This window comes from Epinephelus moara, chromosome 13, assembly GCF_006386435.1.
Source record: "Epinephelus moara isolate mb chromosome 13, YSFRI_EMoa_1.0, whole genome shotgun sequence".
In the NCBI taxonomy this organism is placed as follows: Eukaryota; Metazoa; Chordata; class Actinopteri; order Perciformes; family Serranidae; genus Epinephelus; species Epinephelus moara.
This window is the reverse complement of record NC_065518.1, coordinates 24248931-24264330: the sequence shown is the minus strand read 5'-3', so window position 1 is coordinate 24264330 and position 15400 is coordinate 24248931. Positions and strand designations below refer to the sequence as shown.

The window sequence follows — 15400 nt, the reverse complement described above, 5'->3', positions numbered from 1 at the left end:
TTCTACTTGTACAGTAGCTGAGGCACCATGTGCTGCTTGTTAGTGTAAGCTTGTGTGTGTGTGTGAGAACGTGCTCCCAGAACTGCTGCAAGACACGTGTTGATAGTTAAACAGTGATCTGGACAAAAATCCAAAAACGAGTTCTAAAAATCAAGTTCTGCATGTTCTCCCACTAAAAAAAAGATTGATTAAACATGTCAGAGGTCATATTTTGGTAAGCATTGCTTAAACCCTAATATTAATGCGTTTGCTGCAGAGGCCTGAGCGTGTGGAGCAGTTGGACTCGCAAGAATCGGTTCACCACAGAGCAGAAATCCAGAGGATCCACGTTTTCTCAGGCTCTACTCCCAAGACTCTACCTCCACCTTGTTGTCTATGATTCCCCTCTCCACAAGCAGCTAGCACACCCTGGTGGTTGGGCCACGGAGCATGATCACCCACATGTCAGAGGTCGAATTAAGTGGAGAAGGATCTGGGATGATGATCATCGTGCTACAACTGGAACCATCAATGAACCTGGATAAACAGTTGCATCTTAAAGTTGCTTCTATTACTAAAACCACTGCATCTGCCAACTGTACCAAGTGAGAGTGGAACGCTGTCCAGAGCTGTGGTGCATTGTAGTTGCATTGCATGTAATGCTGACGAAGTGCAATGGATCTGCTTTGCAACACAGAACTTGGTCACACAGCAACTCAACCATGAGCACCAACGAATTTGATCAAAGCATAATCCGTTATTGTACAACTGACATTCGTCACTTGATATAAGAAATCATTAAAATTAGAAATTCAATTGCAATTTGAAGCAATAAATGATAATACAAGATAATTTTGGGCACTGTTAATGGTTTTAATTAGTTGAAAATGGAGAAGTGTGTGATGGCATTCAAAAAAAGAAAGTGGCATTTGGTTGGTGCCTGGGAACCTCTATAATTCATATAATTTATAAACATACAGATAATTTAAAAGTGTTTGAATTGTTTGGAGCTTCTTCGTCTGGTTTAAAATATTCTGATATGTTTCACACCTGTAACCAGAATGCATTTTGTTTTACATTGTAAGGGAGTTCAGTGGCATGTTTTTTCCAGTTTGATGCTATCACAGTCTGTTGTTTTCTAGCACTGTCTACTGTATATCTTGTACCATTTTCAGTGGTGGAAAGTAACTAAATACAGTTACTCGAGTACTGTACTGAAAGGAATACTTCCGCTAATCCAGTAATCACCTTGAATTAGTGAAGTTTTTTTTTTCTCTCATGCCTCCATGAAAAATGGTGAACATATTGATTTATTGATTGAGTGGGGACCATGCTTTACAACAGCAAAGCTATATTATAACGTCCGTTTGCAAACTCTCACATCATGCAGTCAGTATGATCCAAGTCTCATTTATCCAGTTGGACGCTCAGAACTTCCCAAAGACTTCACTTAAATTTTTTTATTGAGGTCTGGTTCTGAAGATAGCAGAGAAAAGTTTCAGTTTTATTGTAAATAGTAAGATTTTGGTGAAAATGCATGTCTTGGGGAAGTACTGAGCATACGACTGGATAAAAGAGACTTGTTGAGGATTATACTGCACGAGTTGCGTGAGACATGGAAAACTGACTTCATGATATAGTTTTGCTGTTGTTAAATGTGGTCCCCAATCAATCAATAAACCATTATGTACGCCATTTTCCATCGAGGCATGCGAGAAAAACAAAAGAACTTTTCTTCAAAAATGTAAGTTAACAAGGCACGACTAACTGATTTACAAATGGTCATTTTGTGGGTGAACAATTCCTTTAAGAACATTTTTTTTGTATTTCCATTTTCTGTAACTTTACACTTCTGCTCCACTACAGAGGAAATTATTGTACTTTTGACTTACATTTATTTGCTAACTTTATTTACTAGTTATTTGCAGATTCATGTTGATAATACAAAATACATTTATTATTGCTGTTGTTATAATTATGAAGTAATATTAATATTATTATGTACTAATTTCCAGGGGTAAACTCACAAGCTACCCAGCAGTATATATAATATTAACAGCTTATCTTCACCAACTGTTGATGAACACACGAATGCATCAATAATTATAATATGATTATATATCATACATGGTTTTGAAATGGACCATTCTGCATAATGGGCCGGGGTGTAAATATAAACAGCGCAGGCAGTGTGGTTGCACTGGGGCCCGTGAGGTGGGGGGCCCATAGAGAGAGTGGGCCCTCTAACAATGTGTTGGGTGGAGAATGGGCCCTTATGAGTGATTGCCACCTTGGAAATATGCCTGTTTTCAAATAAGTACTCTTATTAAAACTGATGACATCACGCATTATGATTGGCTTTATGGCAGTCACAAATCCTGATTGGTTGTAGCCATGGTTGTGGCTGGAAGTTTCAGGAAATGGTTGTAACGTTAGAGAGTTTGAGGAAAGAAATAAAAATAATAAATCGAAAGTTTTCTCTTCAGCTGGATGCTGAATGAAGTATTAAAACATTAACCTGACAAGCGGCAAACATTAACGAGATCGGCTCGGTTCGGATTAGCCTTCTTTTAAGTTAGCATTAAGCTAACAGCTAGCGGCTAATAATAAAACGGCTAAATTCGGTACTTACAACGGCACTGATAATGAGTACTTTTACTTATGTTTTATTTAAGTCATGTTTTGATGCTAATACTTGTGTACCTTTGCTGAAGTAAACTTTGAATGCAGGCTACTTTTAAAGCAAAAAGGTCTGAGTACCTCTTCCCCTGCTGCCATTTTTAAGCTTAAAACCTTTTTACATAATGAGACTTTTTCATTGGCTTAACCGGTTCAATATGTCAGTACTTGAGCCTGCTGTATTAGATAACATTATATGTATTGCAAGGTGTTACTGATCTCAAACAGGGGGTCCAAAGGTCAAATCGTGACCCCCCCAGTGTAAGAAATATTTAACACCTTTCCTTGAAACTTTACCACCACTCAAGTGTTTACCAAATGAGACCTGACAAATTTAAACAGATATCTGGCAGATTTCTGAGTTGTATTTTCATTTAAATGTCAAGCCCTTTCCTTTATTAAATTCCTTATTTTCCATTTTCTCTCTCTGGAAAAAAAAACCCTTCTGGTATTCCTGGCAGGGACGTCCCTCTAACAGCTGAAATGTAAACACGTCTGCCTGCTGCCATTGACTGACATGCTGTGTTGATTTCTCATTACTAACACACTCACACACACACTTGAAGCCATTTAAAAATAATTGCATATTCCAGCCTTAAAGTGCACACTGGCTGCACACCTGCAGATGTGTGTATGTCAAAGGCCTCGGGCTATTTCACTGATCTTCATTAGCTGCTGGCTCGTACTGTCTCTCTGGTGTACTCCTCCAACCACAGAGGAAGAAAACAACAGAATGATATTTATCTCCATCCCCGTAATCCTCACCACAGCCTGGGTGAAATCTGATCACTAAACAAGCACTCAAGATTAAATGACCTATTTGTGTTTATGATTTACTTTATATTAACGTTGCAGATCAATGGTTTCCCAATTTCCTCCACCTGCAATTCTGCTGTTTCTCGCCCTGAGCTGCTCATTTTACCTGCCAGCAGAACGACGTCTCACACAAAATAAATTCCCACACTCCTATAAATGAGAAATATCATTGTGGACGTAATTATAAACAAGATGTTAGAAGCATTAACTGGGAATGAAACCAAATGCTTTGGATTTAGAAGAGTTATTTAATAGAGGCCATTCAATGGGACACTGTGCCAGTAGCTACAGTTTCAAATATTCACCGACAACATAATATGTGCATTGACTTTTCGGGCCTGACTGGTGCCTTGCTTTCTCTTTAGCTGCCTCAAAAGACCCCCGTAGCCTCGGAGCACTTTATGCTAAGTTAATTTACCCAAATATATCCGCGGCATCATGGCAGCCCCGGCCCCCGCTATTCAACATCAACAACTTTGTTAATGGAAACTTGCTGATCCATAAACGTTTGTGCCGCTGCAGACGTTAGCTGGGGGGCAGTTCACATATGAATGTTAAAAACCCACAGATCGATGAGGGGCATTTGCAAAGGAGGCATAAGGTGTGTTTAATTATAATTGCGTCAAAGGGGGGGGGTTTGTGTGTGTGTTTGTTGGGGGGAGGTGTTGCTGTTAAGGCTCATAGGCAGGGGCCTCTGTATTTAAATAGGGTCACATCTCGGCCTCACCTTGCAAGTGTTATGCTATATTAAATGCCACTCATGTTAAGTGCGTTGAAACCCTCCTCCGATGTAGTCAAGACATAATATAAAGGTTAAATTGAAAAATGTCCCTTCAACGGCGCAGGAACACGCCATGATTGATCTCCCTTGTACAGGCAAGGAAATGTTAGCCAGACCTCTGTTTCGTTAGGCCTCCTTTTAAGTGTGTGAATACAGTGTGTTATAATAAGGAGTGGCTGGATTAGAATTTAAGTGTCAGTCAATCAGGATTTCAAAAGGTCAGTGAAAAAATTAGCAAAATGTTAGCAGAGGGTGGGTTTGAAATGAGCGCAGTCAGAATAGGCCTTTGTTTACAGGAGACGTGTCATAGCCGGAAAAGCACAGGTGTTACTGATAACATTAAGATGGCTGTGTCCTTTCAAATCTCCCAGTAAGCCATGATGGTGCCAACTCCTCCCAGATCCACATTACATACTAATTCTACGCAATTGTATTTTCATATTGGAAAAGTGACGAAATAGCATATACTGAAACAAGACAGTATGCATACTAAATAAGATAATGGACACTATTCTTCCACCAAAGAAATGAAGGAGTTACTTAGCTGGAAAAAATAAAAGTACTTGTGAGTGGTGGTAGAATGAAAGTAATATATCTTAAAAAAAGACATTGCCCTTGTTGCATTTAAGCACGGTAACCCAAAAAATGTTGGCATTGCACATGTCTGCACATTAGGGATATATTACATTTTAACAATTCATACGTATCATCAACATTTCTACGTAGTTCAAATTACATGTATATGAGCTGAGTTTCTCCTCAGATGGAGGAGGGATGGTAGACGGCGTGACACCTGTGTGACACAGTTGCCAACAGTTTAACCACTGTTCAAGACAAACAACAAAAGTGGGTCTTTTTCTTACTAGAGTTCTGGATGTTTCTAGTTGTATTTGTGGCGACAAAACCGGGTAGTTTAAGCTAAAACATGATCTCTTTTTAACCCTAACCAAGTAGGTTTGCACTTAAACCTAACCACATTCAAAACTTAGAACTGAAACATTAAGAAATGTTAAGTTTCAACATATCCGCTACATATGAAACATATATATCTGTGGTTTGCAGAAATGCACAATGCCAACATTTATACTGCCGCTTGGGTCATGCATTTCCATGCTACATGCTAATGTATACATTATTTACCATATGATAATTTTTAATAGTACACCGATTTTTTTGCAGTATGCCAAAAATCAGGAAGAAAACAGGAAATGATGCAATACACGCACTGTGCAAATGCAGTAGAAATGTGTTTGTATGGATACTGCATGTTTTAATTAACCTAAATATTGTCACTTTTCCAACATACAATCTGTATAGTATTAGTTTTTAGGATGGGTTTGGGACACAGTTACTCTGACAATGCAAAGTCACAGTCTGACTGACCTATTGTACTGTTTTCTTCTAGTGTGAAAGTGTAAAACATGGATTTGTCTTTAGTATCTTAACTGCTGTAACCCTTCACATTACTGTATAGAAATTGTGTATTTTATGGATTTGGGACATGCTGGCAGTGAGCCATTCAGCCATTACTAATTTTGTTACCTAACCTGTGCTTTTCCTACTGTGACATGTCAAAATGTCTTCTATAGAGAAATAAAGAATGTAAAAAAGCTGCTTGCCAACTTTGTCGGAAAATGTTCGCAGGAAAAGAAAAGATTAGAGGCATGCAGGCGTCAGGTGAAAACCTCATATTTTGGTGAGTGTTGGATGTTGTATGCTGTATGTGATTTGAAAAGATTTTTTTTTTTTTTCAATTGAAATTTTGAAAATCTTTTCACTGAAAAAAAAATAATAATTTCAGTCTAAAACAAGGCAGATCATTTGCTTTTTCCTGGTCACATTGCTTTCCAGAAAAACTGAAATATCACCATCCTTAATTACATCCTTAATATTAATTAATTATATTAAATGCTAATTATTTAATTTTTTCCTCACTTAGAGGACCTTTTTTCATGACATTGGCAAAAAAAAATGTGTCTTCATATAATCTGTTTCCTTATTCCTACTTTACTGGGATGTTTGAGCTTCATGGTGCAGAATAGAGTTCATGTGCTGGAGGAAAAAAGTTTCTCTGTGCTCACCTTAACTCTGAGTTTGAGACATGTGAGAATGACAAGTATTTTTTTTATACGTATTAAAACATGCCTGGAGGGGATTTCAAAAAATCCAAAGTTGTGTAATGCTGTCAGAGACATTTATCTTGACAGTCACTGAAATAAGGTAGGAGAAATAATATGCCCAAATCTACCATTAATCGGTAATAAATATGATAAATTACATAAATCATGTTTCAGTTTAACAAGCAATGTCTGGATAAATGAATGACAGAAAAACCATAAGATTCTCTCTAAACAAAGAAATTTGTCTAACTTGTGATCTGAGGATAATCCAATAAATCCATGAATTGGAGTTTGATTTACCTTCTCTGATTTTAGACACATCATATCTGTGCTGTGTATATACATATAGAGAATACTGTAAACTAGTCTATGTCAGCACTGGACACTGCACATACAGTATAATGACAATATGAATACTGCTCTGTATTGTTCACATTTTATCTTTTGGATGAACTCTCAGTCGGCGTGATGCTTTCTTTAAGTGACTTCTTTCCATGTAGAATCCATCATCACACAATACTGTACCTTTATTCTTTGCTCCTCATTTACATTTTCAAGTCAGTAAAATTCCTTTTGTGGAGTTTCCTTTCAGTCTTTGGATGTCCTTACAATACTTCCCAGTTTTGGACACAGATGATAATGAAAGAAGAAGTTCAGTCTCTGTTTCCTCTCTTACAGAGTCCAGAAGTGCAGGTTCAGATGTTGGGGCTCCAGAACATGTATGGGCGGCCCTGTGGGCCCTATGTGAACAGGGCCGTGGGGGGATCTGAACCCAGGCAAGGGTGGATCCGGGGTGGATAGGATGTAGTCAATGCTAAACTTGATCTCTGACTCTGGTTTCCCCTGCTGGGTAGGGTTCGGGATGAGGTGGTTCTGCTGGGGGCCCGGCCTCGGCCTCTCAGGGTTCAAAGGGCAGAGGGTGGAGTCGGGTTCAGGGCGCCGGGCTGCGGGTACGTGCTGATTGCTGTGGCTCTCCAGAGGGTGGAAAGGGGGTTCTCCTGAATCACGGAAGCCAATTTTCATGTTCCTCCTGCGCCGGCGACGCCGAAAGTTGCCATTTTCAAAGAGGTCGAGCATGGATTCACAGCCAGTGGCAAAAGTCCAGTAGTTACCCTTTCCCTTCTCGTTGCCCTCTGTCCGAGGAACCTACAGGAATTATAAAAAATTAAAATATCACACAACCAGTAAAAATAGGTGAAAAACATTTCTATAGAAAAGGTGAAAAGATGAAAAGAAACAAGAAGAAAGAGAAATATTCCCTTTAACAGATACTAAAACACTTTAATATCTCCTTAAATTTACATCACTTCCCAGCGTCCCCTGTGTGTTGTGGTGTACCTTGATGAAGCAGCTGTTGAGAGACAGGTTGTGTCTGATGGAGTTCTGCCAGGCTCTCTGGTTGGAGCGGTAGTAAGGAAATCTCTTCATGATGAACTCGTAGATGCCCGACAGAGTGACCCGCTGCTCGGGGCTCTGCTGGATGGCCATGGCTATCAGAGCTATGTAACTGACACACAGACACACACTTTCATCAGGCTACACAGTGTGTCAAGTGTAATAAAAAGCTATCACATTATAAAGGCTCTCTTTGTGTCGACTTTTATGAGTAAAAATAGTAATAAATGCAAAATCTGCCAGTTATTTTCCTTTTATCTGACCATGCATGGATCATTAATAAAGATTTTTTTTGTTTGTTTGTTTGTTTGCCAAAAACGACAAAAACAGACAAAGAAATATACAGTTTTATGTTACATGAGGCTACATCAGACCTCCAAACTGACAGAAATCTAAATGGAGTTACGGACTGTAACGTTTTACAGACGCGGTTTCTGAGAACTCAAAGAGAAGTAATATGTGATTTTATTTATTTTTGTTTTTTATCAGATTAACATTATGTTTGTGAGAAGAATTCAGAAAATTCGAAAATGTCAACAAGCTGATGAAGACATGTTAGGTGTATTTTTTGAGTTGGTAAAGAAGACCAAATTACTGAAGATGGAAAGGAAAGTTTTAAATATTATTTTTCAAGTCACTTAGAGTTTAATAAACAAATGCATGTAGTCACAAGAAGCTAGGCTGTGGTATAAAAACAGCTTTAATTTTATATTACTTGAAACGATTTTTTAAAAATAAAAAAAGACTGGAAATGAATACAAAATGATGTGCAGTGCACCGCTGAAGGGAAATGATGCACTCTGCACTGCTCTTAAATCAAGGCTAATTCTTTATGATGATAAATGTTTTAAAAGCTATCATACAAAATGTGTATATTATGTACATGGAAAAAACTGATCATGGCTGCAGTAAAAAAAACACTTAATTAAAAAAATTAAAAAATAAAGTTTTATTTTGTCCGAACAAAACTCGATGAAAAAGAACTAAAATCAAAGTGAAAACAAAGTTAATTTTACGCTTTTAAATGGAATAAAAAATGAGGAAAAAATACACTTTAAAGGCCAAATATTAGCCAAAAGAACTTTATCATTTTTTTTAGATCAAAAACCTGAATCTGACTGGATATAACATACTTGTAGATAAAGTTACAGCTCTTGAATTAAAAAGAAAAAAATATATATATGTATAGAAAAAGGTCCCTACCTGTATGCGGGTCTGCACATTTTCTTCTCCTCGTCCGTGCTGGATGAAGGGTATCCGTCTCCATCATAGTTGAAACAGTTGAAAGGGTAGTTGGAGTTGTCAAACATATTTACACTTTGTCGGATCGGATGTGATGTGATCCAAACTGTTTGGCTCCTCTGACTTTCCTGGCCAAAGCCCAGCAGCAACACCCTGTCCTGCTGCTCTGCTCTGTCACCATGCTCTGCTCAGCCAGCTGACACTCACTCTGAGCTCTGCTGATGACTGCTGCCTGCAGCCCCCCTTCTCCCCTCCTCGTCCCAGCTGCTCTCCAGGAGCGGCTGCAGGTCTCGAGACGTGGGACCACCTCTCTGTGGGATTTCAACTCCTTGTTATGGACTTGTTTCAGGTTTCAGATTCACAAAAGTTGATTTTAGGATATCCAAAGGCCAAGTGGCAAAAGTAAAGATGGCCTACTGTATCTCATCTTTTAATTTAAGAGTAAAGGATGTTTTGTCATTGCAGTGAAGAGTAAAGATGTAAAGTCCGGCAAACAGGAAATACTGAAATGCAGATGCCAGTGGGCTTCAGTGCATCAAATTGCCCTTGGCTATGCACTGTAGCTGTTAGGCTGCAGGATATTTGTTGCGCTACAAATGGCAGCTGTTTTTGGTCAGTTACCTGATTTAGATCAGACAAACTCTTTACAAGATGCCCCACAGAGTTAGCATCGTATTTCTATGAGATTGTTGCAGTCACAATGGTCAGTCGATGCAGCTGAACCAGAGATATCTTCTTTTTTATTCCACACATTCCTATTTCTTATCAAAAACTTGGTGCCTACATTACCCACAATGCAACTTGGCCAAAGACAGTTCTGTTGGAAATCTATGCGTGTTATGCTAGTCGCGACTAATGTAGCCTCAAGCCGCTAGCATCAAACAAACTTTTTAAACATGTAGTCTTCAGATGCCACTCACACTGCCTCAAGTGACATCACTTGAGGCAGTTTATCAGATCACAGGCAGCTCCTTCTGAAGCCGCAAAAAGCTTTATTCAACATGTTTCACAAACACAACTGCGCTTCTCGACACTTGTAAACACACTTTGACATGTGATATCAGTGGAGTGCCCTTTAACTCGGGCTCGACTGAGCTGGTCCAGATCAGTCGGTCTCTCGGTAGCAGCCTGGTCATCAGTTTGCTGGACAAACGTCTCCTCTCCCCCACCTCCGGCAGGATTCTGGGTGGTCTGCATGGGCTCGTAGGCTGCCCTCATGTTTTATTTTGGCTCTTTTATAGCCTAATCTCTGTAACCGTACTTAAAACAGCGATCCCCAAACCAACAAACAAGATCCCTTGCATCTTTGTTTTCGTTTTCTCTCTGTTAACTCTTTGGGGTGTGTGTGTGTGTGTGTGTGTGTGTCCTCTCTGGCAGACGTTTAGTCAACAACGGGAAGTTTTGTAGATGCTATCTATAATGCTCTTTAATGGCCATAAATTGTTTCCGTGTCTATAAAACAGGGGGATGTGTATTTTGAAGGGATCTAAATGGGGCAATTGGAGGTCTCCCGTGAGGCGACAGAGGCCAGGAAAACAGCCTGAGGACTGCAGGGCCTCTGTGTGTGGCCCCGCTGGTGTAGGAGGAGCCTATAGGCGCTATATTGGTCGATCCAGGCACATTAAGCCAATTCTCTCTTTATTTCTGACAGACTGATGAAGCAGCTGAAAGGTCAATGGTGTACTCACTTTTAGATGCAGGCCCAGATTTTTAAAATGGCTTCCTGGTGGATGTTGAAGACTGACTATGAATCTACATTGATCAGTGGTTCTAATATTTTTTTTTTCTCTTCAAACATAAAATCATGTCCTGTACAGGTAAAATAAATTCCATGAGGCTGAGTGTAACCATGAACGACCATAGCTATTACTGAGGATTTCTGACATGCTATACTGAATTTTTCATGACTTTTTATGTCATGGTTTACTATGACTTTTTTTTTTTAATGATTTTTGACGACATACATACTATGACATTCTTTCATGATTTTGGACGACATACTATACAGTGACGTTTTTTCATGATTTTTGTCGACATACTATACAGTGACGTTTTTTCATGATATTTGTTGACATACTATACTATGACGTTTTTTCATGATTTTTGTCGACATACTATACTATGACATTCTTTCATGATTTTGGACGACATGCTATACAGTGACGTTTTTTCATGATTTTTGTCGACATACTATACAGTGACGTTTTTTCATGATATTTGTTGACATACTATACTATGACATTTTTTCATGGTTTTTGACAACATAGTATACTATGATGTTTTTAAATGGTTTTTGACGACATACTATACTATGACTTTTTTTCATGGTTGTTGACGACATACTGTACTATGATGTTTTTTCATGATTTTGGACGACATACTATACTATGACGTTTTTTCATGATTTTGGACAACATGCTATACTATGACGTTTTTGTCATGATTTTTGTCGACATACTATACTATGACGTTTTTTCATGATTTTGGACGACATACTATACTATGACTTTTTTTCATGGTTTATACTATACTATGTCTTTTATTCATGATTTTAGACGACACACTATACAATGACTTTTTTTCATGATTTGTGACGACATACTACACTATTACTTTTTTATGATTTTGGACAACATACTATGACTTTTTTTTCATGGTTTTTGACGACTTACTGTACTACAACATTTCTCACAATTTTTGACGAGTTACTAAACTAAGCCATTTTTTCTGTGATTTTGGACGACGTTCTATAAAACAACATTTTTCATGATTTTTGACGAGTTACTATACTATGACGTTTTTCATCGTTTTTGACGATATACTATACTATCTCTTTTATTCATGATTTTGGATGACATACTATACAAAAACTTTTTTTCATGGTTTTGACGACATACTATATTATGACTTTTTTTCATGGTGTTTGACAACATAGTATACTATTACTTTTTTCATGATTTTGCACGACATACTATACTATTACTTTTTTTCATGGTTTTTGACGACATACTATACTATGACTTGTTTTTGTGATTTTGGACGACACACTATACTACGACATTTTTTACTTGATTTTGGCTGATGTAATATACCATCTTTTTTTTTATGATGTATGACAACAAACTATACTATGACATTTTTTCGTGATTTTTGACGACACACTATAGTATGACATTTTTTCATGATTTTGGATGAGATACTATACTATGACATTTTTTCACGATTTTGGACTACATACTATGCTATGACATTTTTTCATGATTTTGGATGACATACTATACTATGACTTTTTTCATGGTTTTGGATGGCATACCAAACTATGACATTTTTTCATGATTTTGGATGACATGCTATACTATGACATTTTTTCACGATTTTGGACGCCATACTATAGTTTGCCTTTTTTCCCGTGATTTTGGACCACATACTATACTATGACATTTTTTTCATGAGTTATGACAACATACTATACTATGACATTTTTGTGATTTTGGACAACGTACTATGCTAAGCCATTTTTTACGTGATGTTGCACAGCATACTATACCATAACATTTTTTTTGTGATTTTTGACGACATACTATACTATGACTTTTTTGTGGTGATTCATTGACGACATACCATACTATGACTTTTTTTTTGTGATTTTGGACGACACACTATACTACGACATTTTTGTCCCTGATTTTGGACAATGTAATATACTATGATTTTTTTTCATGATTTATGACGACATACTATACTATGACATTTTTTCATGATTTTTGAGGACATACTATACCGTGACCTTTTTCCGGATTTTGGACGACGTACTATTCTTTGACATTTTTTCATGATTTAGGACGACATACTATACTATGACTTTTTTTTTTTGTGATTTAGGACAACATACTATACTATGACTTTTTTTCACAATTTTGGACGACATACTATACAATGACATTTTTTGGGGGATTTTTGATGACACACTATACCATGACATTTTTTCATGATTTTGGATGACATACTATACTATTACATTTTTTTCACAATTTGGAAAATATACTATACTATGACTTTAATTTGTGATTCTGGACAACATACTATACTACGACATTTTTTCATGATTTTCGACAACATACTCTACTATGACTTTTTTTTGTGATTTTTGACAACAAACTATATACAATGACATGTTTTCATGATTTTTTACGACATACTATATTATTACTTTTTTTCATGATTTTGCACGACAGTATACTATGACATTTTTTCACGATTTTGGACGACATACTATACTATGACATTTTTTTCATGATATATGACAACATACTATACTTTGCCTTTTTTTCCGTGATTTTGGACCACATACTATACTATGACATTTTTTTCATGATATATGACAACATACTATACTTTGCCTTTTTTTCCGTGATTTTGGACCACATACTATGCTATGACATTTTTTCATGATTTTTGACAACATACTATACTATGACTTTTTTGTGGTGATTTTGGACGACATACTATACTATGACTTTTTTTGTCATTTTTGACAACATACTATACTATGACTTTTTTTGTGATTTTGGACGACATACTATACTATGACTTTTTTGTGGTGATTCTGGACAACATACTATACTATGACTTTTTTTGTGGTGATTTTGTACAACATACTATACTATGACTTTTTTTGTGGTGATTCTGGACGACATACTATACTATGACTTTTTTTGTGGTGATTTTGGACGACATACTATACAATAACTTTTTTGTGGTGATTCTGGACGACATACTATACTATGACTTTTTTGTGGTGATTCTGGACGACATACTATACTATGACTTTTTTGTGGTGATTTTGGACGACATACTGTACTATGACTTTTTTTTCATGGTTTTTGACGACATACATTGCTATCACTTTTTTTTGTGATTTTGGACGACACGCTATGCTCCGACATTTTTTTCATGATTTTGGACAATGCAATATACTATGACATTTTTTCATGATTTTGACAACATACTATGCTTTAACTTTTTTTTAATGGTTTTTGATGACATGCTATACCATGGCGCTTTTTCATGGTTTTTGAGGACATACTTGTGACTACTGCTACTGTGACTTTTTTTCAGAAGAAGTTGGACGACATATTATACTATGACATTTTTTTTTACTTTTTTGTCATACTATACTGTAACTTTTTAAATACTTTTTTATCGGGGTCATCCCTATGTTTCCAGGGTTCTATGTTCCCCACTTAACCCTGCAAAAAAGGTTCTATGTTCCCTGCTTACACAAAAAAGGTTCTATGTTGCCTGTTCAACCAAGCGGGAAACATAGAACCCTTTTTGTGTAAGCTGGGAACATAGAAGCTGTTTTGCAGGGTTAAGTGGGGAACACAGAACCCGGGAAACATAGACCCCTGGAAACATAGGGATGACCCCGTTATTTAGGTCATCTTTTATATCGAACTATACTATGACTTTTCTAAATTATTCAGTTTTCATTGTCTCCTATAGTATTACCATTTTATTGCATATTTATGACTTTTTCATGACATCCAGCTGGCTTTTATTTCGTTCAGTTTTCTTGCAATCTATGTAGCAGTCCATCAAATAATACATTTTCTGAAAATAAATCAGTGTTCCTTCGTCACATCTTTGCTCAACCAGTACTGCTTTGTAGTCTTCAATAATACCAATGGTGGAATATAACTAAGTATCATTACTCAAAAAATGTATTAAATATTAATTTGAGGAACTTTTATTTGAGTCTTACTATTTCACATTACTTTGCACTCCAGCAAAACTTAGAAGGAAGTACAGACGATGCATTTGACAGATGTAGCTTACTTTACCAAGAGATTTAAATACCAAAGACATGAGTCTATAAAATATAATGTATTTGTTTAAATCAAACTAATCAACAGAATATAAGATAATTCAAATTAGCACCATGATGACCAAATACAATAGCAAAATGCTGCCTACCCACTGATGGAGAAACAAAAATGTAACACCAGCCTTTTTTGTGTGTGTGGTTTTTATTTATTTATTTATTTATGGGATTAGGGTTATTTTATTTTGACATTGAGTAATTTTACTTTTGATCATTTCAAGCACAGTTTGCTGATACTCATGTACTTTTACTCAAGTAAATCTTCATTGCAGGACTTTTAATTTTTTTGAGAATTTTTATTACTTAAGTTAGGATAAATACTCCACCATTGCTGAGTACTACATTATTGGGTTCATACACTTAACCACAAAGCAACATAACTGATTTCATTGAACAAGTAGCAACTGAAGTGCTAAAATGTCCTGCGCTCATTCAACTGTTAGGAGTTGGCTGAGCCTGTTTACTCCAGACAAGAAAAACAGATTGATTCATACACAGCTGTAA

General features: G+C 36.8%; 1 protein-coding gene across 1 annotated transcript; it reads right to left on the bottom strand.

Moving 5' to 3' along the window:
- Positions 1–3598: 3598 nt before the first annotated feature.
- On the bottom strand, positions 3599–9197 carry foxl3 (forkhead box L3). Its single transcript, XM_050060195.1, has 3 exons — positions 8974–9197; positions 7714–7882; positions 3599–7521 (listed from the first exon to the last, which is right to left on the bottom strand). Exons 1-3 carry the CDS (start codon positions 9078–9080, stop codon positions 7048–7050), a joined length of 750 nt encoding a protein of 249 aa, XP_049916152.1. The 5' UTR covers positions 9081–9197; the 3' UTR covers positions 3599–7047.
- Between the last annotated feature and the right edge of the window lie 6203 nt (positions 9198–15400).